The sequence below is a fragment of the Misgurnus anguillicaudatus genome, chromosome 3 (genome assembly GCF_027580225.2).
Source record: "Misgurnus anguillicaudatus chromosome 3, ASM2758022v2, whole genome shotgun sequence".
Classification (NCBI taxonomy): Eukaryota; Metazoa; Chordata; class Actinopteri; order Cypriniformes; family Cobitidae; genus Misgurnus; species Misgurnus anguillicaudatus.
The window spans coordinates 31,029,831-31,055,813 of record NC_073339.2 but is presented as its reverse complement, the minus strand read 5'-3'; the positions used below and the strand labels follow the sequence as shown (position 1 = coordinate 31,055,813).

Below are 25,983 nucleotides of genomic sequence, written 5' to 3'. Positions count from 1 at the left end.
TCCGTGATGAAAGCATTGTTGACTCTGATGAGGACTACACTCCGGAGACAATACCACTACCGCATCGTCGACTTGAGGAAAAGCCACGCGATATTTACTCTCGTTTGATTTCTTCGTTTATTCCTTTTTTTGCCTCGTTTGCCTTTGTTGACTGGATATGCAGGTACTGTGAGTTCTGAATGCTCTTTCTCTGCTGTACTTTTGCTCTTAATAGATTTCGTGCCCCGTGCACTGGATAATCAATCGGGTTTGCGTATGTGTGGGCAGATCCCGTAGCAACAGGGGTGGTGCCATGGTCGCGAGAGAGAGTGATAGTCGCGCAAGCCAATCATTTGTTTCGTCCCGGATGGAAATAATTAGCTGTCGTGAAAGGTCTACAGACACTCGAGTTTTATATTCTCTTTTTCAGAGAACTTAAATTATATAATAATAATATTTCTATATGTAGACAAAGCATTGTAAAACAATGATTTGCCTATCCATTTCCATAGAGCCTTTGAAAAGGAGGAAACCATGCCTGAAGTACCCATCTGAAGGACCAAACACTTGTCATAAATGTCTCTCAAAACAATGGTGTGGTAAATTTGGGTTTTAATTTCATTCATTTAATGAGTTGGCTTACCTGTTCTTAAATTTGAACACTGTCATGCTTAATTTGAGTAAACATTACTTAAATCTTTATATTAGTTCAGGCAGGGAACCAGTTCTGGTTAAAAGGTTAAAAAATGGTAGTCAGTTATGTTAACAATTTATCATCTTGTTTGTTTTCAGTCTCTGGCAGAGGAAAGCGTACGCTCAAAAAACCCTGGACAAAAGCTGAAGTGAGTGGTAAATGGACTGCATTTTATGTAGCGCTTTTAACAGACCTATGGCCATCCAAAGCGCTTTACAATTTGCCTCACATTCACCCATTCACTGACTCATTCATACACCGACGGCGGTGTCAGCCTTGCCAGCTCATCGGGAGCAGCTGGGGTTAGATGTCTTGCTCAAAGACACCTTGACACCTGGTCAGGTGGAGTTGGGGATTAAACCACCAATCTTCCGGTTTGTAGACAACCTACATGAACCACTGAGCCACTGCCGCCCCAGTGAACGCTGTAATGCGACATTTTAGATCTCATATCAGCAAAGGTCACTTGGCGTCAATGAAAGAGTGTGAGGTCTGTAAAAGATGTGAGCATCCAGTGCTACAAAATAGGACAGAGCAAAATCTCAGAGACTCCTTTAAGCGCATGGAAAAGTGAGTCACAATGTTCAGAATGTAATGCTGTTGATTTTAAAGTAACGTTTTGTAATTGCCGTCATTGAAGGAACACGCCAACATTTTGGGAATTTAGCTTATTCACCGTATTCCCCAGAGTTAAATAAGTCCATACATATTTTTCTGTGCCTGCTGTAATTGACGCAGCCCCCGCTAGCTTAGCTTAGCACAAAGACTGGAAGTGAATGGCTCTAGCTAGCATACTGCTCCCAATAAGTGACAAAATAACACAAACATTTTCCCATTTGTGTGTTGTGATTTGTGCGGTCACACCATGTACAGGTAGCAAGGTCATATGAGACACAGCTATCTTTTAACCGAATACATACAGGGAGCTATATTCTCGGAGGGCGAGGCGCTGCTGCTTGGGCGGTGGAGTGATTTGCTCGCAGCCCCCGAGAAGCCCCCTGGTGAGGAGCAGAGAGTTCGGTCAGAGTTGTGCAAATCACTCCGCCCATGTAGCAGTGCTTCGCCTTTTGAGAATGTAGTTCCCAGTATGTATACCAGGGCTCGAAATTGCGACTGTTTTGGTCGCATATGGGACCGAAATTTAATCTGTGCAACCTTAAAGGGGACATATTATGAGATTTTTTTAAAGATGTAAACCAAGTCTTAATCTAGGTCTGAGAAAAAGTGTGCCATTTTGGGTGTGTCATTTAAAATGCAAATGAGCGGATGAAGTGCAAACACTGATCACAATGATGGTGGTTTGTTGCAATTGAAACTCAATTGTGCTGTGAATTATTTTCTCTCTTTCTCTCTGTACTAAATGGTTGTGCTGTGGAGCCAAATTACAATTACCTATTTTTTCACATGCTTGCAGAGAATGGCTTACAAAAACTAAGTTACTGGGTTGATCTTTTTCACATTTTCTAGGTTGATAGAAGCACTGGGGACACAATTATAGCAGTTAAACATGGAAAAAGTTAGATTTTCATAATATGTCCCCTTTAAAAAATATTTGGGAGCATTTTTGCGACTGCCTATTTTGTTGTGGTGTGACTTGATTTAGATAGTGTATGCTGTGTGCTGTTCCAGGTTCAGCGTTCTCTCCAACATTACATAACCAATCAAATTTCACCATTAAGTTCTTGCGTTTAATGAAGAGCACAGATTGGTTAATATGAATGTCAATCATTCCTTGTTGCCGTGCTACGTTGGTACGCAAAGCGCGAAAATGTGAAAAAACAAACCGCGAGAATGAAGAGAACGAGATGACTACAGCCAATGTTACTACTGTATTAATGGAGGTTGCAGGTAAAACGGCGTTGGTTGCAGAATACACATGTTTTAAGCGCGAGACCTTGCTTAAACATGGCGAAAGTGCCAAAAACACAAAAAGTGCGTGACAAATGTGTTCATTATTGATGGAGACACTGACCTGTCTATCAAATAGTGTTTGATGATGTATGAGCGCATACTGCTTGAGGGATATCCGACAAACATCCTTTTGTAATGTCACAATTAATCAGTGTTTTACGTGTTTGCTAGATTTTTTATTGTAATCATAATTATGTTACCTGTAATTGTTAAATTATTATTGCTGCTATATTATTTAAACAGCATTTGGGTATAATTTTAGCAATCTACACTGTAAAAAAATTCTGTAGAAATTGCAGCTGGGTTTCCGGTAATTTACCGTAGATTTAAATTTATGTTATTCACTGGCAACATTTTGTTCAAAGTTAAATGAACATTAAACATTTACAGGTCTTTGTCTTTACAGAGTAAAACTAAAAAAACAGCATCAAGCAAAACATTCTGGGAAACAAAATCTGAAGCAAAAAAACAGAAAAAGGTTGATGATGACTTCGGGTTCCCAGAATGCTTTGCATGAGGCTGTTATTGTATAGTTTTATTCTGTAAAGATAAATACTTGTTAATGTTTAAAATGTATTTAACTTTGAACAAACTCTTGCCAGTGGATAACGGGTTTGAATCTACGGTAAATTACCGTATATAACATTGTAATTTCTACGGTTTTTTTTTACTGTTTGCAGCAAAAAAGACCAAATTTCAAATCCTGGCCATAGAATGTGTAAAGTCCAGTTGTGGTGTTTATTTTTTAATAAAATAAATCTTTTAACTTATACATTGTATTGTGGTGCTTCAAAATTTGGTGCTCCTAACTCTTTAAGGTTGGGAGCATCAGTGCTACCAAATAAAAAAGTTAATTTTGAGCTCTGTATACTGTTAGAGGATGGCTGTCTCATATGGCCTTGATGTTTGTGGGTGGTGTGACTGTGCAAATCACAACACATAAATAGGAAAATGTTCGCATTATTTTGTCACTTATTTGGAGCAGTATGCTAGCTGGAGCCATTCCAGTCGTTGTGCTTAGCTAAGCTAGCGGGGACTGCGTCAGACAGAGTTACAGCACGCACAGAGATAAGAATAATATGTGTGGACTTGTTTGGCTCTGGGGGATACTGTGAATAAGCTAAAATGTGGGCGTGTTCCTTTAAGTAAAAATTTTCTGATTGTAATGTTATTGCTGTTGAAAGTTTTTTAAATTCCCGTCACAAAGTAAAAATGTTCTGAATGTAATAGTGCTGTCAAATGATTAATCGTGATTAATCGTGATTAATCATTTGGCAGCACTAGATTGTAATGCTATGACAGTTTTAAAATTAAAAAAATGTTTTTTTTATTAAACGTTTTTACTCTCTTAACTCTTTCCCTGCCAGCGTTTAAAAAAAGTTGCCAGCCAGCGCCAGCATTTTTCATGATTTTGACAAAAGTTTAATGCCCTCCAGAAAATGTTCTTCTATAAATATAAAAACAAACAATATATCAAATGAAAGAACAGACCCTCTGCTTTCAAACAAAAAAAAAAACCCTGTTTCATCATACCTTCATTAGTTCTCTTTTTATCACCTCTCAAATATGGGAAGGGTTCTTCAAAAACACCCAATTTTGAGCAAAAAGCTGAGATAATTCCATTTTTGTGAAGGCCTTTTTATAGAGATCAGATGCAGAGCGATCTTTAAAACATACACAGAGTTCTTTCATGTGAGGCATTGCGGAAAGTTGGAAATTCCCGTCATTTGCAGGGAAGCGTTTTCTCTTAATTGACGAGTTATCTCGTCAATGGCGGGGAAAGAGTTAATTATCCAAGATTATCATCATTACATTATTGTCAAAATGAATTAATTGTCAAAAATACAATAAAAACTAATTTGTGAAAGATTTTCAATTAATAATAACTGTTTTTTATGTGAATATATATTAAGTTAAAATTTGTTTCTATGATCGAAAGTCGAATTTTCAGCATCATTGCTCACAGTCATATTTTTGTGGAAACCATAATATATTACCATTCAAAAAAAAAAAAAAAATATATATATATATATATATATATATATATTTTTTTTTTTTTCAAGAAAATTCAGCTTCAATCAAAATAAATTCGATTTTACAAAATATTTACATAAAAACTATTTTAATAATAATACTTATTGCAGCCTTGGTGAGTGGAAGAGACTTATTTTAAAAGCAATGAAAACCTTTGACCACTTGTGAAATTGAGCTGTGTTTGTCAGTCCCCTTAAACCAGGATGAGGCTAGGTCAGTGGCGGTTCTACGCAGAGGCCAAGGGTGGCCCATGCCTGTGTAGATATGTCTCTGGCCACCCCTGTTTTTTATAGCGGGAGGGCTGTTCTCATGAAATTTTGCAGGTTAGCTATAGAGTCATTTCTACACGGCAACTTCTGATGCCTATACCACATGTAAATTGTCGTCACTTCTGACTTGTGTGCAAAGTTTCATGAGTTTTTGAGCATGTTTAAACCTCCAAAAATGCGATTCATTTCGGAGAAAAAAAAGAAGAAACTGAGCAAAAACAATAGGGCTTTGCACCTCCTCGGTGCTCGGGCCCTAATAAAGTTTAAGGGGCGGTTCCCAAGACAGGGATTAGACTAGTCCTAGACTAAAATAAATGTAAGAGCTGTACAAACTTAAAACAACTTGCACTGACAAATCTTAAAATACATCAATGCTCTTTGTTTTGCTTTAAAATGCACACAAGTAATGTTTTTAGTAAGGCATGTTTGTTAAAACTAGTTATATTTCCTAAATATAACTAAATAAAGGCGTAGTCCTGGCTTAAACTAATCCCTGTAACCACCCCATAATCTTCAAATATCATTTGTTGCCCTTTTTTTTAATGTGCCCCTCCTTGGCCCCCATAGTGAAATTTGTCTAGAACGGCCACTGGGCTAGGTTTGTGTGTAGAGAGACCTCATAAACTGTGAGTGTCCTCATAAACCACCATTTGGCTCGGACCCCATAAGCCTGTGAAATATCACATACTTATTATTTGTGTGTTGTAAAAGTGAAATTGCTATTTTGAAGCATGGTTTGTCTTTTGTAGATCAAATGAAACATTTTTACATAACTCTCATGTCGATTGGATGTTGGGAAAGGTGTGTCCCTGTAAACCACTAAAAAGTCACATTGTCCTCATAAACCACAATTTGGCTCGGACCCCATAAGCCTGTAAAATGTCACATAATTATTATTTGTGTGTTGTAAAAATGAATTTGCTATTTTGAAGCATGTTTTGTCTTTTGTAGATCAAATTAAATTTTTTGACATAACTCTCATGTCGATTGGATGTTGGGAAAGGTGTGTCCCCGTAAACCACCAAAAAGTCACATTGACCTCGTAAACCACATATGCCTGTATGTGTGTGTGTGTGTGTGTGTGTGTGTGTGTGTGTGTGTGTGTGTGTGTGTGTGTGATGTGATGTGATGTAAAACAGGACTTCAGCTGACACAGGAGGACTGGAATCTGGAGTGCATTCATGAGCGACCATATTCAAAATAGCAAGTATTTTGTTATAATGTGCAAATGTTTTTTTCTGAAATAGTTTTTTCTATGTGCTTTGGTGGGCAGAGAAGTTCTGAATTGATATACATAATGTAATATGTAGTCCTGACTCATTTTCTTTTTATAATCATGTCATATTGTTATCATGTGTATATTTGGAGTTTCCAAGTGCACTTTTTCTGAAAGGACGCCTGGACTTTTTTGAAATAAAAGCTCACAGAAACAACATTTTTTGGAGTATCATTCTCAAATTTGAATCACAGCATGGTCAGACATTCAGTTCACCTATATGGTGTCCCCAGGTGTCTCACATGACCATTTCATACCTTTTTTGCTAAGTGAATGTTATTTAAAGAAAAACGGAAGTCATTTAATGTATATTTTACCTTGTTTTACTCTGTTTCTTTACTACTCTGAGTTGTTATGACTATTAGGCAACAATATGTCAAGTGTCTAGTTTCAAACAAGACCAGAATTATGAATATAGACCATAGGGTTTAAGAGCTGCAGATGTTTTAGTTTGGAGTTGTCGTTTTTCAGAAAATGCTCAAAAATATAAGTGCTAGCTAACAGGTTAAAAAGCCACATTTAGTGATTCCACACATAATTTACCGGTACTGGTGGTATACTATACAGTGACATGTTGTTTGTTTTCACTCTGGTCCAAACACCATGTTTCCATGACAACTGACCAGAAAAGACGTACGTGACGTCATGTTTAACATGTTAAAATGACATATAATTTATTTAACATGATTGGTAAAATTAGTCTCAAATTAACGATAAACCATAAACTTTAACAACAGAGACACAAGTACGCAACTACACAACGAGACGCACAAAACTGCATGCGTCTTGCTGAAGAACTTCTCTCCGTTTAAGTCTAGGGACGAGTCACCCAGGTACTGTGCTACTCCGCAGCAACGGCGATCCGCCGGAGTAAAATAGTCCGAAAATAAACACTTCTTATGGGTGTACCATGGTGATTCAGGATAAGACAAAAACACAGCTTGAAAGATTGATTCATGATGTACTCATAAACATAACCTAAACATTTTGTAAGATTTGAACATCACAAAACTACATAAGGGATTCTCACTCTGCGCGTGTTTCGCGCTGGATGGCGGCGTGTATGTTCTTTCTTTTTGTAATTATTTATTTTGTTTAATTATTAATGTTAAACAAATTGTTTTATTGTTGAGGTTGAAGAGAATATTGTCCAAAAAACAGCCTCTTGCACGTGCACCATTATTTAACTATTGCATGTTATAAATATACAAAACAATTCGTATCTTGAATTTTGTAGACATAAGATTTCATTGGCTTGTTTCAAACCTAAAGTATGGCTGGCCATTGCTAAAATTAGGCTATCGAATTTGGCATGTGCTTAAGTGAAAAAGAAATGCAACTGAACAAACCAAAGTAAAAACATAAAATGAGAAAAAAGCAAAACAGGGTGTTTATGTAGTCAAGTACTCCTCGAGCAGCACCTGTATATCGAGCTCACCTGTTGGGCTTTCACCCCCAGTTTCCCCATTTAGTCCTCCTTCGAAAATATTTAAACTACCACCGCTAGTGACTTTTGACTCAGGTCCAATGTTCTAGACGCTATTAGATGACTTCGGTCTAATAAATAAACGGTTTCAGCGGACGCTTCCACGTTGCCCTGGTTACGAAGTGAACTTCCGTTATTGCTGTTTATCGGTCTGGATAGCGACTAAACTGAACTCTGGAACAAATACCTTGAAGAAAATTTCTCGGTTTCCAAAAGACGATGGGATACACTGAGCATGAATCACCACTGTGCGGATTTGGCATTCAGGCAAGAATTTAAGGATCTGTAGTAGGGGTGGGCGATAAACCGGTAGAGATTTTGGACCATCGTCTCTATCGAGGTTACGCGCCCACGTCACATAGCTGTGCGCGTGGTCACTAAACCTTTTACGTTTGTACACATATTTAAGCACTGCAGCTTTAAAACAAGTGATTTTAAGCCATTTAAACATAAACAACAAAGCTTAATGCGCGCCCTGTGTCTGTGTGAGAGGAGCGCGCAAGTCACGCATCCACTGATCGTTAACGACAGCGCATGCGCGTGAAAATATTTAGACAGAACACTCCTCTATAAACAATTATACAAAGGAAATAGACAGCATTTGCACACACACTATCGTTTTTCTTCTTTAACTGTTACTTATTCAAAGAACAGAAAACTGTGGAGCATGTTTGTTGTCTTGTTGTTTGTTCTAAACTGTGTTTGCAATGGTGGATCAGTTACTTTTCTTCACCTATCCTAATGTTTTAATGTACTGTAAATGTCTCCAAATCAGTGCTGCCCTGACAGCCTGTTAGACTAATAATTTGAATAAGAAATCATTTGTATTGCGTATAGTGTCGAACGCGGCCATCCGCGTGTAGCCGCGGGGACTATACTCGGAAAGCTGCGCGGACGCGTGCGCGCGCGAGCCGGACGCGGACGCGGAAAAAAGTATACCCGGGCCTTTAAGCTCCTCGTAAGCAATTTTGCCACTTTATTTACCTTAAACACATATGCGTCAAATTCACTATGCAAGTATCCTCATAAACACAACCATTTAGGTCTTAAGAGAAGGTAAACAACTGAAAGAGAAAAGTGTGTGTAACGCATAGACTGGGTGTAATGCACATGTATTGGATCCGGACTTTGGTCTTAAAGGTGCAGTGTGTAAATTTTTGCGGCATCTAGTGATGAGGTTGCGAATTGCAACCAAAGGCTTAGTCCACGTCTGACCCCTCGCTTTTGAAACACATAGAGAAGCTACGGTAGCCGCCACCGGACAAACATGTCATCGTCGAAGACAACTTAGTAAAAACAATTGTCCATTAAGGGCTTCTGTAGAAACATGGCAGCACAAAATGGTGACTTCCATGTAAGTGGAAATTTCCTCTGTGTATGTAGATAAAAAGGTCTCGTTCTAAGGTAATAAACACATAACAGTTCAATATGAAAGGTCTTTTTACACACCTGATAATATAGTTCTGTATATGAAGAGTTTAGTTGCAAAACGAGATAAATCCATTTTTTTACATTTTTGTCGAAACGTGTTCAATATTATGTTATCATGTTATTATTTTGTTTTATGGTGCTACTTAGCTGTATTTTTTAAGTTATGAAGGTTTAAATCAAAACAAACCAACTGCAGTTGCATTAAAAATGAACTGGAATGCACAACCAAAAAACGAGATTTCTGAACACTTAAAAAAACGGTGGTTATCTCGTTTTGCAACGAAACTCATCATATTATTTTGCATTTCTGTAAAAAAGATCCTTCTAAAAATTACACACTGCACCTTTAAAGGAACAGTATGTAAGAAATGTATATCAATTAATCATAAAATGGCCCTGATATTTCACTAGACATTAAGAAATCATTTTAATTTCATATACTTCTATCCCTGACAACAGTGGTCCGGCCAGGATATTGTCATTTAAAAAGTGGAGTTGGACAATACTTTTACACAGTAATGTTAGCTCAGTGTAATGTTTACCCTTTAGCTATGATTTGATCTAAGGTAATTTAATGCTAAATTATTAAAAAATAATCCAATCTATGAAAACCCTGTTGATTGTTTGCTGAAGTCTACCTGAAGTTAAGTTTGGGCCATAAAAGCTGTTTGTCAGTTCTCCGGTTCACAAGTTGTCACTCACAGTGTCGCTCGCTTCTCGCGCTGCTGATTTTGCTATTGCACTAAACTAATCAATACGTTCACACCACGGAGATATGAAGCGAATGCCTGCGCGTCTATGACTTCTGGCTTAATAAGCCCGGTGACGTCATAGTGGTTTCTATGACGCCTTCTAATGTGCTGGATTCCATGCAAACGCTGATGACATATGTTGCTCAGCACGTGAATAATAAAAGCATAATTTTTCCTTATAAAAACAACACAATTCACTTTTTTTCATAAATATTTCTTTAACTACAGACACTTTTATGTCACGGGGTTGCCTTAAATTTACACTTAAATAAAGTGGAGGTCCCAGCTTATACAGTGAAGTGCGTTATGAGTAACAGTAAACTGTTCCTGATTTTGGATTTTCTGGTCCCAGTGCTCCTGTAACGTCGGCCAGACTTCATGTGGGTGGGATGAGCGAGGTCCCTGATGATGTTGCCAGTCCATTTGCAGATCTCTTTGTTGTAATGTGCACAAAGATTTTTTTCTAAGAAAGGCAAAACCTCACTTTTACCTTCTTAAATATAAAAATAAATTTACATTTTAGATTGACCGATACCACTGTAGTTGTTCATTCAATAATAAAATGAATCCCCAAAAATATAACTTTCCTAATAATTGTGCACACAGTGTAGGCTACATATAAAACTGAACTTCAAAGAACAGGACATGCTCACTGCCATCTCATTTTTTTTCATTTCTTTCCTATAGCCTCATTATGCAAAGAGTTCGTTTTTAATAATACAATACATTTAAACAAAAGGTATAATTATATAAATTATACAACTAAGTTGAACTATTTTTGGTCTAATTATTATGGCACTCCAAATGGTATATTAAAGGGGACATTTCACAAGACTTTTTAAGATGTAAAATAAATCTTTGGTGTCTCCAGAGTACGTATGTGAAGTTTTAGCTTACAATACCATATATATATAATTTATTATAGCATGTTAAAATTGCCACTTTGTGGGTGTGAGCAAAATGTGCCGTTTTTGGGTGCGTCATTTTAAATGCAAATGAGCTGATCTTGGATAGTGTGGATTAAGGGGCTGTATTATCCCCTTCTGACATCACAAGGAGAACCAAATTTCAATGACCAGAGAATGGTTCACCAAAACTAAGTTACTGGGTTGATCTTTTTCACATTTTCTAGGTCGATAGAAGCACTGGGTTCACAATTATAGCACTTAACATGGAAAAAGTCACATTTTCATGATATGTACCCTTTAAATTAATTTCAGGTAGTTGTCTAGTAATACCTACAGTAGGCTTGACTGCCTAATGAAAACTGACCAATATTCAACCGATTCAGAATTTCAGAACGATTAACTTACTATGGGCAGCCACCAAGTGGATTTTATAAGATCCTTGATGACAAGAAACATAACTATATGCAGATATTAAGAGTACCTATATTTTCCAACAGTGAAGGTACACAGAAACCATGGCTGTAAAACATTTTACTTCGACGAGGCAAAGACATACAGCATAAAAAAACTTAAATTGCAATTTTGCTTTGATAAAACACATGAAGCTTGGGATTAAAATGCTTACGAAAATATATGTGCAAACCTAACGTAAAACCGCTTGGGTATTAAAGGAAACTTAAAGTTGCTGATTTTAGTCAATTTAAACTATAAGAGCATAGTGAACTTTTTAAAATGTTTAAGGCACACGATACTTCAACATTTGCTCTTTCAAACACTTATATTCACTTTCAACGCCAGTCGTTGGCCACAGCAATGAAGTGAATCACGTCAGTCCTTGTACTCCGTGTACTTTTTGGCTGATCCATGAACTTTGTTGGCTGGGTATTTGAGTCGGTTGAGGGCCATTTTGCGCAGAACAGCTTGCGGTAGATCAACTCTGCATTTCTCGGCAAGTTCAACCAGATAAATCAGTACATCACTGAGTTCTTGTGCGAGTTGCTCCCGCTCCGTCTCTGTCCAGTCCGGCAGACCCTCCGCCACCTCCCCGCGCCACTGGAACAGCTCCGACACTTCTCCTACCTCACCGACCAGCGCCAGTAGCAGATTCCGCGGCCGGTGAAACTGGTTCCAGTTCCTCTCGTCGGTAAATTCCGCCTGCATGCGGCGAATCCCCTCAAGGGTTGGCTCGGTGCTGAAAGTGAACCGATCACTCTGCTGATGCTGAATTTCTTCTGTAGTGTCGTTCGTAGTTGCCGTGTTATGACCGGCGCTGTGTTTGGAAAGATCGGACGCGGCCCCGTTTTGTTGCATCGTTGTTATTATTGTAGAGAAGCAGAAAGGCGATCAATAAAGTTAAACTTTAAGCAGGACCGCACGTGAATCTCCCGCCAACAGACGCTTGCTCCACGTGAATTCGTGTATTGCGCGTGACGTCATAAGAAGGCACCGGAAGCTTTGCCCGAGGGTCACTGGACTTGTGGGAGTTGTAGTTTTTGCGGCTTCATTCTGCTACACACCAGAGGTTCTAACGGCGTTGTAGAACTACACGTACCAGCTGCCCGTATACAAAACACGAGCATGGCAGCCTCCTCGTCAGGATACAGTAATATGCTCTTCAGGCTGAAGAAATATGGTAGTAAAACACAACGTTTGTATCATATTGATACTTTTAATTGTATGATAAGGAGAATATGGACGTCTGAATCTAAAAATCAAATTCAGTCGAAAGTAAAGACTAAAAGGTAGGTGTCAGACTGCAAAATACTTTCTGGCTAGGATACCCAAGTTTGCTGACATTGGAGACACTGACATTTTTCCTTATATCGTGAGGTCACAAAATTAATTTGAGCTTAACTTTTTCTCTGACGACACACCACATTTGTCTTCCTTATTGTCTATTGACCTTCACTTCATTTGTTTGGTGAAAACATTTACACACACAGTACATCAACACACTTTAAAATAGTGTTTGTCTTTATTTATTATGCAATGACATTTTATAATAATATTTTAGAAATATAATTAAGAGAAATTACACTGATCTTAATGTTTATTTCCTGCTGTTCTAGTCTTCCTCAGATGGTTGGTGTTGTTGGTCTGGAAGTCCATGCTCAGATTCACTCCAAATCAAAGCTCTTCTCTGGATCTCATGTTAGATTCTTGGCTCCACCAAACTCACTTGTCTCACATTTTGATGCATCATTACCGGGAACACTGCCGGTGAGTAAAAAGTGACTTTTTCCATGTTTATTATAATTGGGTTCCCAGTGCTTTTGTCAACCTAGAAAATGAGAAACAGAACAACCCAAGTAACTTAGTTCTGGTAAATTATTCTCTGCAAGCATGTGAAAAAAAGGTCATTGAAATTTGGCTCCCCCTGTGATGTCAGAAGGGGATAATACCGCCCCTTAATCTGCACTATCCAACCACGCCACTGCCATTTAGTGCAGAGATCTGCTCAATTGCATTTAAAATGACACACCCAAAAACGGCACATTTTGCTCACACCTACAAAGTGGAAATTTTAACATGCTAGAATAAATTATCTATATGCTATTTTGACTTGGAACTTCACATACGTACTCTGGGGACACCAAAGATTTATTTACATCTTAAAAAAATCTTGTGAAATGTCCCCTTTAACAAAATGTAAAAAAAAATACAATATGCTGTGAATTGTATATAACTGTATATACATCTGTGAAATATATTTAAAGATAAATAATAAAATTATAGTAAGTGCTCTTATAGTTGTTCATAAGACAAGTATACAACAGTACCTTTAGTTGTATTATATTTGTCATTTCTGTGCATTGTTTTTAAGTGTAATTGAATGTCATTATGTGTCTTGTGTGTTGTCACTGCTGCATTCCCAAAGGTGCTGAACAGGAGATGTGTGGAGGCCGCTGTAATGACCGGTCTTGCTCTCAACTGTACCATCAACAGAAAGTCGCTGTTTGATAGGAAACACTATTTTTATGCGGACATGCCGGTTAGTTCCCATTGCCGCCCTACAGACTTTGTGTCATAGGTTTAACTTTTGTTTTCAAAGCATGAAGTGCTGATGACACATGTCAGAGACAGGAACATTTGTCTGTATGTGGTTATTGTTTTTGAATAGCTTCTTTATGGATCCACTTTTGTTGAAGAGACGTGCACATGTATCTAGTACATCACTCTGTGTATCTCTGAGCTTTATTGAAGAAGTGATGAGTCCTCTGTGCTGAACAGCAAACTGTATGGCTGCATCTAATATAGATGAATAACTTTGTCAGCTCAGTAGTCAAGATCTGTGTCCAACAGTATTTCAGCAATGGAACACAGTTTTTGTGTAAGCCGTAAACCCTTATACAAATGCACATTTTTCCCCCAGCGTTTTAGACATTTGACATCATAAATGCATTAAAATTACAGATAATGTCCCACATTTAACTAAATCTCGCTATAGCAAAGACCTAGTACACAATTTCTGTCTGAAAAACCAGACATGGTGTCTAAACACACCGCTTGTGAATATTATGTAATAAACATTGATTTAAAACCAAAATTCAATCACTTAAACTCAGCATTGTTCTGAATGCAGTAAATCTTTACTGGAAACATAATCTTTTGAGCCAAAAATCAAATGATATACACTCACCTAAAGGATTATTAGGAACACCATACTAATACTGTGGTTGACCCTCTTTCGCCTTCAGAACTGCCTTAATTCTACGTGGCATTGATTCAACAAGGTGCTGAAAGCATTCTTTAGAAATGTTGAAAGGATAGCATCTTGCAGTTGATGGAGATTTGTGGGGTGCACATCCAGGGCATGAAGCTCCCGTTCCACCACATCCCAAAGATGCTCTATTGGGTTGAGATCTGGTGACTGTGGGGGCCATTTTAGTACAGTGAACTCATTGTCATGTTTAAGAAACCAAATTGAAATGATTCGAGCTTTGTGACATGATGCATTATCCTGCTGGAAGTAGCCATCAGAGTATGGGTACATGGTGGTCATAAAGGGATGGACATGGTCAGAAACAATGCTCAGGTAGGCCGTGGCATTTAAACGATGCCCAATTGGCACTAAGGGGCCTAAAGTGTGCCAAGAAAACATCCCCAACACCATTACACCATTGCATTAATGAGAAATCGAACAGGTGTTCCTAATAATCCTTTAGGTGAGTGTATTTGGTCAGTATATAATTTTGACTAACTAGGCTAACTGTCCATGCTAACCCAAGTTAGACTAATTTACAGTTTCTCAAAGTAGTGGATTTTTTTAGGATTGTAGGTAATGCAGTACTTCATTAGTATTTTAGCAAATAAACACAAATAAGTTATAATCACACTGATACACTATCCTTTAAAAAATTCCAAACACTGTGCTCATATTAGGCCTGTCTTTCAAGGTTTATGTGTTAGCACAAAAAAATCAATTTCCATCTAGAGAAAATTGACGAGATTGTTATCTCCGGAACCCAAATGTCTTTTCAACGACCCTTCCTTGGCTACAGTCTCTTTGCAGATTGATTTTCATTACAGGACCACATCCAAATTGAAGCAAGATACCCTGATAAAGACACACGGTTAGAATGATATTCTTGCATGTGAAATTAATTTGTAGTAAATTTCAATAATAAGGTTAAGTGTTTATTTTGGCACAAAATAATAGCAATGCAAATTAAATTATGATGCATATAGCCCTAATTGAAATGCTATAAAAGTGTTTTGTCCAGATACACTCAATTTTCTTAGTTAAAGTCGAGAGAGGCCAAGTTTTAAGTGAAATGTTACAGGAACTGTAACCAGCATCCAAACTGGAGCACTGATCGGTGTCATTTCGTCCCATGAGCACTGAAGTATGTTTGGAAAGACAGTTATTGCTGACATTTTCTGATAGGGTCACATCACACTAGGCTGAATCTGCTGCAGTATAACTTAATTGGAACACGTTAATTTTTAAACCTAAATTAATAGCGTTCGCAGACAATGGATTTACACGAGTGTTTGAATTGAGAAAGCTGGAGACTGATATAGAGAAAGTCATTTTGGACCAACAACTAATTGTCATTTAATTTGTGTAGTGTTGGACTGAGTTAGTTTTTTGTGCTAATGATAAATTAGTTGATCAGGTACAACACACAGATGGTAGTGGCTAATTGCGTTTTTCTTCTTCTTTTACCCTTTTGCATACCAATAACCATGCTAAATTTCTAGTGGCTTTTGGTCATGGGGTTGCCATAGCAACAGTTACAAGTGCTCTGTTTTGCTTCACACTGAAATTGAAGGAGATTGAAAATGTAGCCAAATCACAGAGCCAGATCGCTAGTATCTGCATGGAGAATTTTGTCATCTCTTAACTATTCATTTCCATTAAACGCCAGATTCGATGACTGTTCTTTCGTTGTCTAATATTGATATTGAAGGTCATCAGTTTAAAATTTGTCAAATGAGGTCCGTATGAGGTATAACCCTAACACAACTGCCTGTAAATTTCAAGCAGTACTGAAATGAATGGCGCCAGCAAGAGTTCACTGCGCACTTTAATTCAAAGAATATACATCCAAAACTTGATAAATGAAACATTACAGATCCCTATAATTTCTTTTAATGTGTATCCAGTTATTTTAACTAATTTCAGGGTTACTATTAAACATACCCTTATACAATATGCTGAAATAGTAAGGTTTGTAAGGTAAAAACCATAGATATATACACTAGATGTCGCCTTGGGGGTCTAAGCATGCGTCAAAACCGCCGCCATCTTGGAACAGGGGTCTTGTCATAGGAAGTAGGTAGGTAACGCTGCTATCTCCGCCTGTACTTCGAATTCATGGACGATGCCGGACTTTTGTGCTGCGTATGGATGTTAGGCCTACTAGCACTGTGCATTATAGTTAGAAAGTAGATTTCAAAACTTACATTTTTTTTCTGGACTCAATGCTAAATACATGTCTGACTGTTGGAACGAACCAAAAGAAAACCTAGAAAATAGCATTCATGATGATTAATGGTGATTTTATTTACGTTACACCATTGCCTACAATGACGCTGATGCAAGGCTCCCGTGTTTCAAGATGGCGGCTCTATTTGACCCATTCGGTCCAATGAACTGCCATAGCCAAGGCGACATCTAGTGTACATATCTATGGGTATAAACAGTATACCAAGATACCAATGCTACAGTGCAGTACAATTGCATGCCAAAAGGGCGGAGTTAAGGCTGCGTGAGGTCAACTGCAGGAGCTCTGTAAGCTTGTTTTGGTGAGTTTGTTTATGGTTGGAGATAAACGCTGCATGATGGTGTCTCTCCAGGAGTAAATTTGAATTTTCCTGATCTAGGTAAACTACTGCATAACAATACAAATGGTTTAAATAAATATGCCCGCCATTGCTTAATTGAATAACAGCTGTGTGTGTTCATTTTTAGGCAGGCTATCAGATCACTCAACAAAGGATGCCCATAGCAGTGAATGGCATTCTGGTCTATAGTCACTTTGAAGGTCGCAGAAGGAACCAAGTGCTGAGCAAGAGTGTGAGAATTAAACAGATCCAGATAGAGCAAGACAGCGGAAAGAGTCTTCATGACGATGAACAGAATCAGACGCTCATAGATCTCAACAGAGCAGGTGCCATTATACATCACTGTCATACAGAAACCTGGAACTTTCCACCAGTATGGTTTAAATGAGTGTCTCACTACATATAATATCATGCAGTGATATTTCTGACAAACTTTGGAAAAAATGTTATAAAATTAATTTATTCTTAAAAACTATTCTTATTTATCATATAAATCACATTTATTGCTGTGTGATAACATGTATGATAACAAAAATGAATTTATGATTAAACAATAATTATGTTTGCAATAATTAAAGGCGGAGTCCATGATGTTTGAAAGCCAATGTTGATATTTGAAATCACCTAAACAAACACGCCCCTACCCCAATAGAATCTGGACCTTCTGTTGATAGACCCGCCCCACACATACGCAACCCGGCATTTGATTTGATTTGATTGGCTATAAGTGTGTTTTGGTAGTCGGCCCGTCTCCTTTTCCAACGTGTTTTTCAAACATCGTGGACTCCGCCTTTAACATTTGTTTAACCAGCTGGTCCCTACTAAGTGCTAATGTACAACCCAATTATTCCTCTCTTTTAATTTATTTACTTATTATTTTAATAAATTTTCCCTATTTAATTTAGATTTTAATTTATTGATTTACTTATGGAAAATAACAAAAGTTAGATTTTTTTGTTGATGAATTGTAATCCAAGGCTCAAAATTAACTTTTGTAGTAGGTAGCACTGGCACTGCCAAATTTAAAAGTTAGGAGCACCAGTACATTGAAAATTATAGGAGCACACGACTTAATCATCCTGATTTGAATCATCTTAAAATATTTGCCACACACTTGACTTGTGTTTGGCCCATTTTTACACTTAAAATATGCTTAAAGGGACATTGTGTAGTTTTTTAAGTATTTTATTAGTCAAGATCAATGTCTTTATTCATAAATATATCCTCATTGGTGTCAAATGACCTCTGCCAATGATCTGACGTTTCTTTGTAAGCTTAGAACTTCTTCTCTTTATTTACATTGAACGGGTAAGTCAAAAATGTCGTTTCACCATATTAAAAAACAATAATAGCAGAGAGGGACAAAAAGCACTAGCCTACCGCAACGCATTTCCACAATGCGATTTTGTTCAGAACACTTGAACAAGGTGAAACGGACAAGGAGATCAGTGAGTGCAAGTTGCAACACGCTATAGAGCACTATTCGTTTGAATGCAAAATACAATTTCACCACTAGATGGGGGAAAATCCTACTTTAGCCCTATTCGGACAGGATTAGTTTTACAGGGGGACCTCTGAGAAAATCGTGCTTCTCAGAGGTCCTCTGTGTTTTTAATCCCGTCTGAATCGGCCATGTCTGTGTTTTTCTCTGACGACCTTCGTAAGAATTCCAGAGAAATTTACCTACTGTTTTTCGCCAAACTCAGAGGTCCTCTGAGAAATGTAATCCCGTCCGGATGCAAATGTCTGTGTTTGCCCGCTATTTCTTTTGAAAACGCGGTTCATTTCGTGTTTTGACCAACGTGATTTGCCGTAAGGTCTTACGAATGCGCGTATATTGTAAAAGAGTCCCATTTATTCAGATATGGATGTTTTTCGCATTCGGCAAAATAAAATAATTAAATCAAGACGAGCTGAATATCAAACACTGTTAAGACTGGCCACTGTAACATCATTCACATTATAAGAAACTCTGTTCAAGTTGTTCAACTCCGGAATGGAAATGTTAATTAATAATAAAGATAATAAATTGTTATTAATCGTTATTTCTTCATTTCTTTGGGTTTATTATAAGCAGACAGTTATATAAAACGTTTCTTTAGTAGGATTTGTATATTTTATTTTGATTTGTTAAAATTTAATTAATAAATTACATGTTCTGTCATAATTTTACATTTAAAGCAAAATATTAAATATTACAAGTACGCGTATCCAGAGCAAGTGCTCTTCTGCAACGCCCAAATGCATGAAACAGACACTCCCATCTCTGGAATAGCCTGCATCATTTTAATCCCGTCCGAGTCGGTACATAAAATCACAGATGTCCTGGGGGACACGTTGAAACTCAAACGTTGTTTGGAAAACGAATCCCGTCCGAATAGTGCTTTACTGTCCCTTTAAAACGTGTATATTAATGGGGCCCTATAAATACCATTTAATATTATTTTAAATGCATTTTTTATTTTCACAAATGCTTTTTTTTTCTGGATTCTGTATTTTCACTTTTCATTCTCTTAATTACATTTCCCTTATCAAACATGTTTAATAAACTGAATTCATAACATGTCATAATTTATCTTTTCGAAAATAATCAAATAAAAAACTAATACATTTTAGTCAAAATGTAGATTTTTTTTGTCAAAGTGCTGCATAACAAAACTCTGTTTAAATTAAAAATAAAGTACAATTATTTTGAGTGTGATTATATTACTTAAGAAATAAAAATAATTGAAAATCATTATTTGTATTATTTTAAAAGTAGATTTTACTATACGGTAGTAATATATTTCTGTCAAATTTATTAATTTAAATGACTTTTATTTTGATAGCATCTCTGAATATGACTCATGTATTCGTGTCTATGGATGCTAAAACAGCACGAAACTAAGTAATCCGCGTAAATGTCCCTTAGTCTCTATGAGACGTTTGCTCATTATTTTACAGTATATGCGAACGTTTCGTAAAGAAATTAAAACAGGTCGCACCACTCATTCGCACAAACGCTCCCAAATATATTTTGAGGTTGCACCAATTAAATTTCAGGAGAATATGCAACTAAAATGGTCACAGTTTCTAGCCCTGTCACAAAATTATGTAAAATTATTGCAAAGATAGCAAATTTCATATAAAATAAAAACAGCTCATCTGAAAGCTGAGCACTTGTTTTTATTGACTAATAGGCTTTATGCCCAGCTGCACTACTTCCTGAACTTCAGCCAGCTCCTTGTTTCCTGTCTGCATTATTGGATAAACTGATTAATCTAGGTGTGCCTGACCTCAGTAGTCACAACAACAATAATCAGACACACCTGGATTAATCAGTTTGTCCAATAATGGCAGACAGGAAACAAGGAGCTGGCTGAAGTTCAGGAAGTAGTGCAGCTGGGCATAAAGCCTATTGTTGAAGTTTTGTACCTCACTTGTGACCATTTCTGATGTGAAGAAGGCTATATGTCACTGTAGGTGTAGGTCTGATGGAGCTGATGATGGAGTTTCTAAAATTAAGTTTTTTTTATACTGTATGTCTAGTTCAGATGTAAATAGTAATGGAGTTTCTGATATTAAGGCAGTCTGTCTGTCTCTCTAGGTGTAGGTCTGGTGGAGCTTGTGATGGAGCCGGATCTGTGTTGTGGAGATGAAGCAGCTGCTGCCATCAGAGAGCTCCAGCTTATACTGCAAGCTCTTGGCACCTGTCAGGCCAACATGGCTGGTAACTTAACACACCCAGTACAGTCACATCTAATACAAGGTCCTGCTAAATATACGTTATTTTACCTATGGGAGAGGAGATCATTTTCAGATGCACCACGTCTTGTAGGACTTTATTCTTTCCAGCATTGACTCCAGCATGGTGATAATCACAGGCAACCATGACTATACCTTTAACTGTCAGATCTGTCTATTTAAAAGACAATTGCTAAAGCACAAAGCAAATGTAGTACAGCTTTAAATATACAACATTTAAAGAACTGATTTATAGAATTGTTTAAATGTAAATGTTATGTAGACTAGGAAATACAAATTAGAACAGGAAAAATAACTGACCTGTTTCTCATGAAAGTGTCGTTGATCAATCAAACCGCTGTATTCTTATCATTAAAATTTTTAAGGAATCTTGTTTCATCAAAACCCCCTGAAGCAAAATACAGCAAATTGTTTATCAGATGCAGATCATTCAGCAGTGCACAGGGCAATGCCGAATACAGTATTTTATGCAAATAAATAATTCAAATTCAAATATATGCACTGTTTGCTAAGCAGGATTTTGGAGAGCTGTTGATGGTTGAATGGTAATTGACTGTTTGGAGTATTGCTATCAACCTCTCTCTATCTGTTTCTCTCCCTTTTCTCACAGAGGGTCAGCTTAGAGTTGATGCTAATGTGTCCGTCCATCGACCTGGTGATCCTCTAGGAGTTAGAACGGAGGTCAAAAACATCAACAGTGTCAGACATCTGGCCAAAGCCATAGGTGAGAATGTCCACACAGAGTGTGATTTATACTTTCTGCATTTGTCAGAGGAAGTTAAAACTGTTACCTTTTTTATGGATATTAAAGGTATAGCGGAAGATTTTCGTTTTCCGGGTGGATCACCTCTGTTATTGGTCATCCCAGATGTCAATCATTCTGATTATATGTTGACGTATAACCGTCGTACGTGCTCGCCTCTAGGTTCGCTTGCTGCACATGCGCACTTTCACGTGTATGTGTGTTGTGCTACGGTTTCAACCATTCATTGAAGCTCGCGTTCTCGCTGTGTTTTTTTTTTCAAAATGTCTGATGGTCACAAGAGAAAAAGTGTCTACGAATTGTATGACAAGAAGAGAAAGGAGTTCAAAGGACTATAAAGAAAGAAACAAGACCAGAATGTTTATGGGACACTATTTCACACGCTGGCGTGAGCTAAAAGGACAGGTTGGGCTTCCCACGCGAAGTTTCTACTGGAAAGGTAAATTTTGTCATGCTATTTGGAGAATCCATTTAAAATCACTGCTAGTAAAAGTTGATGTAAGCTATGATTAGCGATGCTAGCCCTGGCACAAGTCACGAACCGCACAGACACGGTAAACATGCCGACAGAAACTTGTAAACAGAGCGAAGAGAAGAACTGAGCTCCTGCATGCTCTCTCTCTCTGTCTCGTGCACGCGTTTAACAGGCGTTCCCTCTCGGGAGTGTTGCGTGTGCATTTTTTTTTAAATATCGAGGGGCGGTTATTTTTAAATAATTCTGGAAAATCTTCCGCTATACCTTTAAGTTGTAGCTGTTGATAAGAAAGTCTTTTTTTTGTATGAATCAGAAAATCTCTTTGCCAGTCCACTGTACATACAGAGCATTGCCTGAAAAGTGAAATAGACTTAGAAATGTTTTATTCAGCTTTAAATACTCACATACTACACACACTTTGTAGTAACTGAAAACTGGTTCAGTATTTATTGATTATGTGAATCCACTTTGGGGGGTTTTCAAGCAGGTATTGAACTAAACACTCAGTTATACAGAAAAATAAAGAACATGGGTAATATAAAAGCAGTGATTTGTTTCTTTTTTGGCAGTATTGTTGTTTGATTGATATTAAAGGCACACTTCACATTTTTGAGATTATGCTCATTTTCCAGCAACTCTAGAGTTAAACGTTTGATTCTTACCGTTTTGGAATCCATTCAGCTGATATCCGGGTCTGACGGTACCACTTTTAGCACAGCTTAGCATAATCCATTAAATCTGATTAGACCATTAGCATCGCACTAAAAAATAGCCAAAGAGTTTCAATATTTTTCCTATTTAAAACTTGAGTCTCTTCTGTAGTTACATTGTGTACTAAGACTGACAGAAAATTAAAAGTTGCGATTTTCTAGGCCGATATGGCTAGGAACTATACTCTCATTCTGGTGTAATAATCAAGGACTTTGCGTAACATGGCTGCAGCAGGCGCAATGACATTAAGCACCGCCCGAAAATAGTCCCCTTAGTAACTTTCAATAGCAGGGGACTATTTTCAGGTGCTGCGTAACATCATTGCGCCTGCTGCAGTCATGTTACGGCAGCAAAGTCCTTGATTGTTGCACCAGAATGAGAGTATAGTTCCTAGCCATATCTGCCTAGAAAATCACAACTTTTACTTTTCTGTCGGTCTTGGTGCACAATGTAACTACAGAAGAGTTTTAAATAAGGAAAAATATTGAACTCTTTGGTTATTTCTGAGCGCGACGCCAATGGTCTAATCCATTCAATAGAGACAGAGCGCAGCGCGTCACAACCTGAAAACCACGCCCACCGGGGGGGAAAGCAATCCAACAGTCTCCATTGACTTTGTATTGCAAAAGGCCGCCTCCTTGTCATTTCTGGCTTATAACAAAAAACTGAATAATGCCTAAAAGCTGCTTTGGGACAATATGTACAGCTAACAAGCCAAAGAACACAGAAATAAGTTTTTATAAGCTGTCGAGCCGTAAAACCCAGTCTTTAAGGAGAATAAAGTGGATCGCCGATTACGTTTCCCCCTATTGGACGCAGTTTTACTAATAGGAGTACTATGAAAAGTTGCCTGTTTCCATTTCTGTGTCTAAACGCTCGTTTTTTGAAGTCGACAGCTTATAAAAAATTATTTATTTATTTTTTTGGCGTGTTAGATGTACACCTTGTCACACAGCAGCTTTTAGGTATTATTCTGTTTTTAAGTTTAATCTGTAAATAAGTTTTTATAAGCTGTCGACCCCAAAAAACGAGCGTTTAAAGACACAAAAATGGATACAGGCAACTTTTCATAGTACTTCTATTAGTAGAACTGCGTCCACTAGGGGGAAACGTAGTCGGCGATCCACTTTATTCTCCTTAAAGGCTGGGTTTTACGGCTCGACAGCTTATAAAAACTTATTTCTGGGTTCTTTGGCTTGTTAGCTGTACATATTGTCACACAGCAGCTTTTAGGCATTATTCAGTTTTTTGTTATAAGCCAGAAATGACAAGGAGGCGGCTTCTCGCAATACAAACTCAATGGAGACGGTTGGATTGATTTCCCCCCCGGTGGGCGTGGTTTTCAAATTTGCATAACGGCGCTCTGTCTCTATAGATTATGCTAAGCTATGCTAAAAGTGCTAGCGCCAGACCCGGAGATTGGCTAATTGGATTCCAAAACAGTAAAAATCAAATGTTTAAAACTAGAGGAGTTGGAAAATGAGTATATTCTCAAGTAAAGTGGAGTCCCTTTAACAACATATTTAACATAGTTATTTTTTCCGGTTTTAAGATGACACCAAAGCACTGTACTTTTGACATTCTAGTTGGAAGTCTGTCTTGTGTTGTTGGCACATTAGCCTGGCATCATGTGGAGGGGCTAAGTGTGTATAAATATGCTGGAGCTAGAAGTCAAACTGCAAAGTTCTGATAAGAAATACAAACAATACGCATTTCCACCTCACTCCAGCTCTGTCTTGTTTAAATGTTTTATTAAAAAGTTTCTTTCAAAGGAAAATCTCTATAACTTGAAAATTGGGTAAATTACAGACATAAACATGTCTGTCACAAACTGTGTTGTGCTGTGATTAAAAGTCAGAATAAGCAATTAAAAAAGGGGAAAATATTGTGAATGTGTTAATGAACATTTTTCATACCCTTTCTTGAGCAAATTTTATTAATTAAATGAATATGGTTTTGTTTTGATGTCTTGCAAAGTACAGCCAGTACATTTGCTTCAATACATTATCCAATTTTAAAATGTTATCCTCTATAGCTTTTGGAAGGAATTTGCAGAATTCCTTCCAAAAGCTCATTGAGCAGTCAAGAGGAAAATCACTGTTGTACGCGGCCATATCTACAGTACTTCAGGGTCTTTAGTTGGCAGAAGATTTTGCTACGGTTTGATTGGTCTTCTCTTGGTACCTGTTCAACAGACTATGAGATCCAGAGACAGATGGAGCTTCTCCAGAGCGGTGGGAGGGTTCTTAATGAGACTCGTGCCTTTGACAGCAAATCTGGGTAAGACGGCCCAGAACAGCCAGATTTCTACAAGTACTGTATTCTCCTGTGACATCGGCTAGAGGAGAGAAGTGTAATTCAACGCTCTGTTTTGCATAGTTAAGGTCCTCAGACTTTATTGGTTTTATACCTAACTATATTTGAAACCCACAGCAACTTTAAAATTGACATTAAAGTCACATTTATTCTCCAGAACCCTGAAGCTGTAAGGATCACACATTAACTCCGTACTAAGCCACACAGTAGTTTAGACATGGACAGGACAATTTTTTCAATTTCCTGTTCGATCTGTGATAGAAGATAAATTTGCTCATTTGACCTCAGTGTCTTGTGTTGAGGTACATACAGTGCTGTGCAAAAGTTTTAGACCCCTATGCATGCCACCTTTAGATTATTATACATATAAGTAGGTGCATACTAGAGACAGTAAGTCAAGGCAGATTGATTGTCTCTTTTATTATGACATATTCTCTATCTCTCTCTAGAAACACTGTTCCAATGAGGGATAAGGAAGGCCTACAGGACTACAGGTAAGTAAAAGCTGCTCCATCCTGTGAGGTGCTACAGAGAGTTCAGGTGGAGGATAACAGTAGAGGACATAAGAAAGATGGAACAAATCAAGAGAAGATGGAAAGCACAGGATTAAAGGAAAACGGGTCAAGGAAGAAAATACTTGACAATCAAGGGAGTAGCAGAAGGATGGATAAAAGTCAATATGGAAGGAGAAAAAGAGAATGATGGGAGAAAACAGATGAGGGGGGAAACGGGAAGACTATTGTAAGTGTTGATGCAGATGGAAAGATAATGAATCATCAGTCCTCCACATGGGGGAAAGGAAGCAGGCTGATATGAAATAAACAAATTGAACAATTAGTAAAAATAAATATTAATCAAACCAATTAAGAAAAATGTTATGTTTTTATTGAATTATACATGCATGTAGTTGGCGGATGCTTTTATCAAAAGCGATTCACATTGG

The 25,983-nt window shown here is 37.6% G+C and overlaps 3 protein-coding genes across 5 annotated transcripts in view; 2 read left to right on the top strand and 1 right to left on the bottom strand.

Moving 5' to 3' along the window:
• The window catches only part of LOC141354516 (uncharacterized), a 28,784-nt gene extending 27,730 nt beyond the window's left edge, over window positions 1–1,054 (top strand). The window contains exons 7-8 of the mRNA XM_073860039.1: window positions 492–578; window positions 772–1,054. Coding sequence (XP_073716140.1) covers window positions 492–578; window positions 772–980 — 296 coding nt within the window. The 3' untranslated portion in view covers window positions 981–1,054. The remainder of the gene's footprint in view (window positions 1–491; window positions 579–771) is intronic.
• Window positions 1–25,983, top strand: part of gatb (glutamyl-tRNA(Gln) amidotransferase, subunit B) — a 77,147-nt gene that overhangs the window by 42,294 nt on the left and 8,870 nt on the right. The window contains exons 1-8 of one of the 3 annotated variants that reach the window (XM_073864390.1): window positions 7,799–7,916; window positions 12,810–12,960; window positions 13,619–13,732; window positions 17,159–17,357; window positions 20,618–20,740; window positions 21,386–21,499; window positions 24,920–25,004; window positions 25,490–25,534. In XM_073864390.1, the coding sequence (XP_073720491.1) occupies window positions 7,885–7,916; window positions 12,810–12,960; window positions 13,619–13,732; window positions 17,159–17,357; window positions 20,618–20,740; window positions 21,386–21,499; window positions 24,920–25,004; window positions 25,490–25,534 (863 nt within the window). In that variant the 5' untranslated portion in view covers window positions 7,799–7,884. Of the gene's footprint in view, window positions 1–7,798; window positions 7,917–12,168; window positions 12,483–12,809; window positions 12,961–13,618; window positions 13,733–17,158; window positions 17,358–20,617; window positions 20,741–21,385; window positions 21,500–24,919; window positions 25,005–25,489; window positions 25,535–25,983 lie in introns of those variants that run through there. The other 2 variants (XM_055205458.2, XM_073864387.1) reach the window with 2 other exon arrangements.
• On the bottom strand, window positions 11,257–12,051 carry dctpp1 (dCTP pyrophosphatase 1). Its single transcript, XM_055205461.2, has one exon. It carries the CDS (start codon window positions 12,049–12,051, stop codon window positions 11,569–11,571), a length of 483 nt encoding a protein of 160 aa, XP_055061436.1. The 3' UTR covers window positions 11,257–11,568.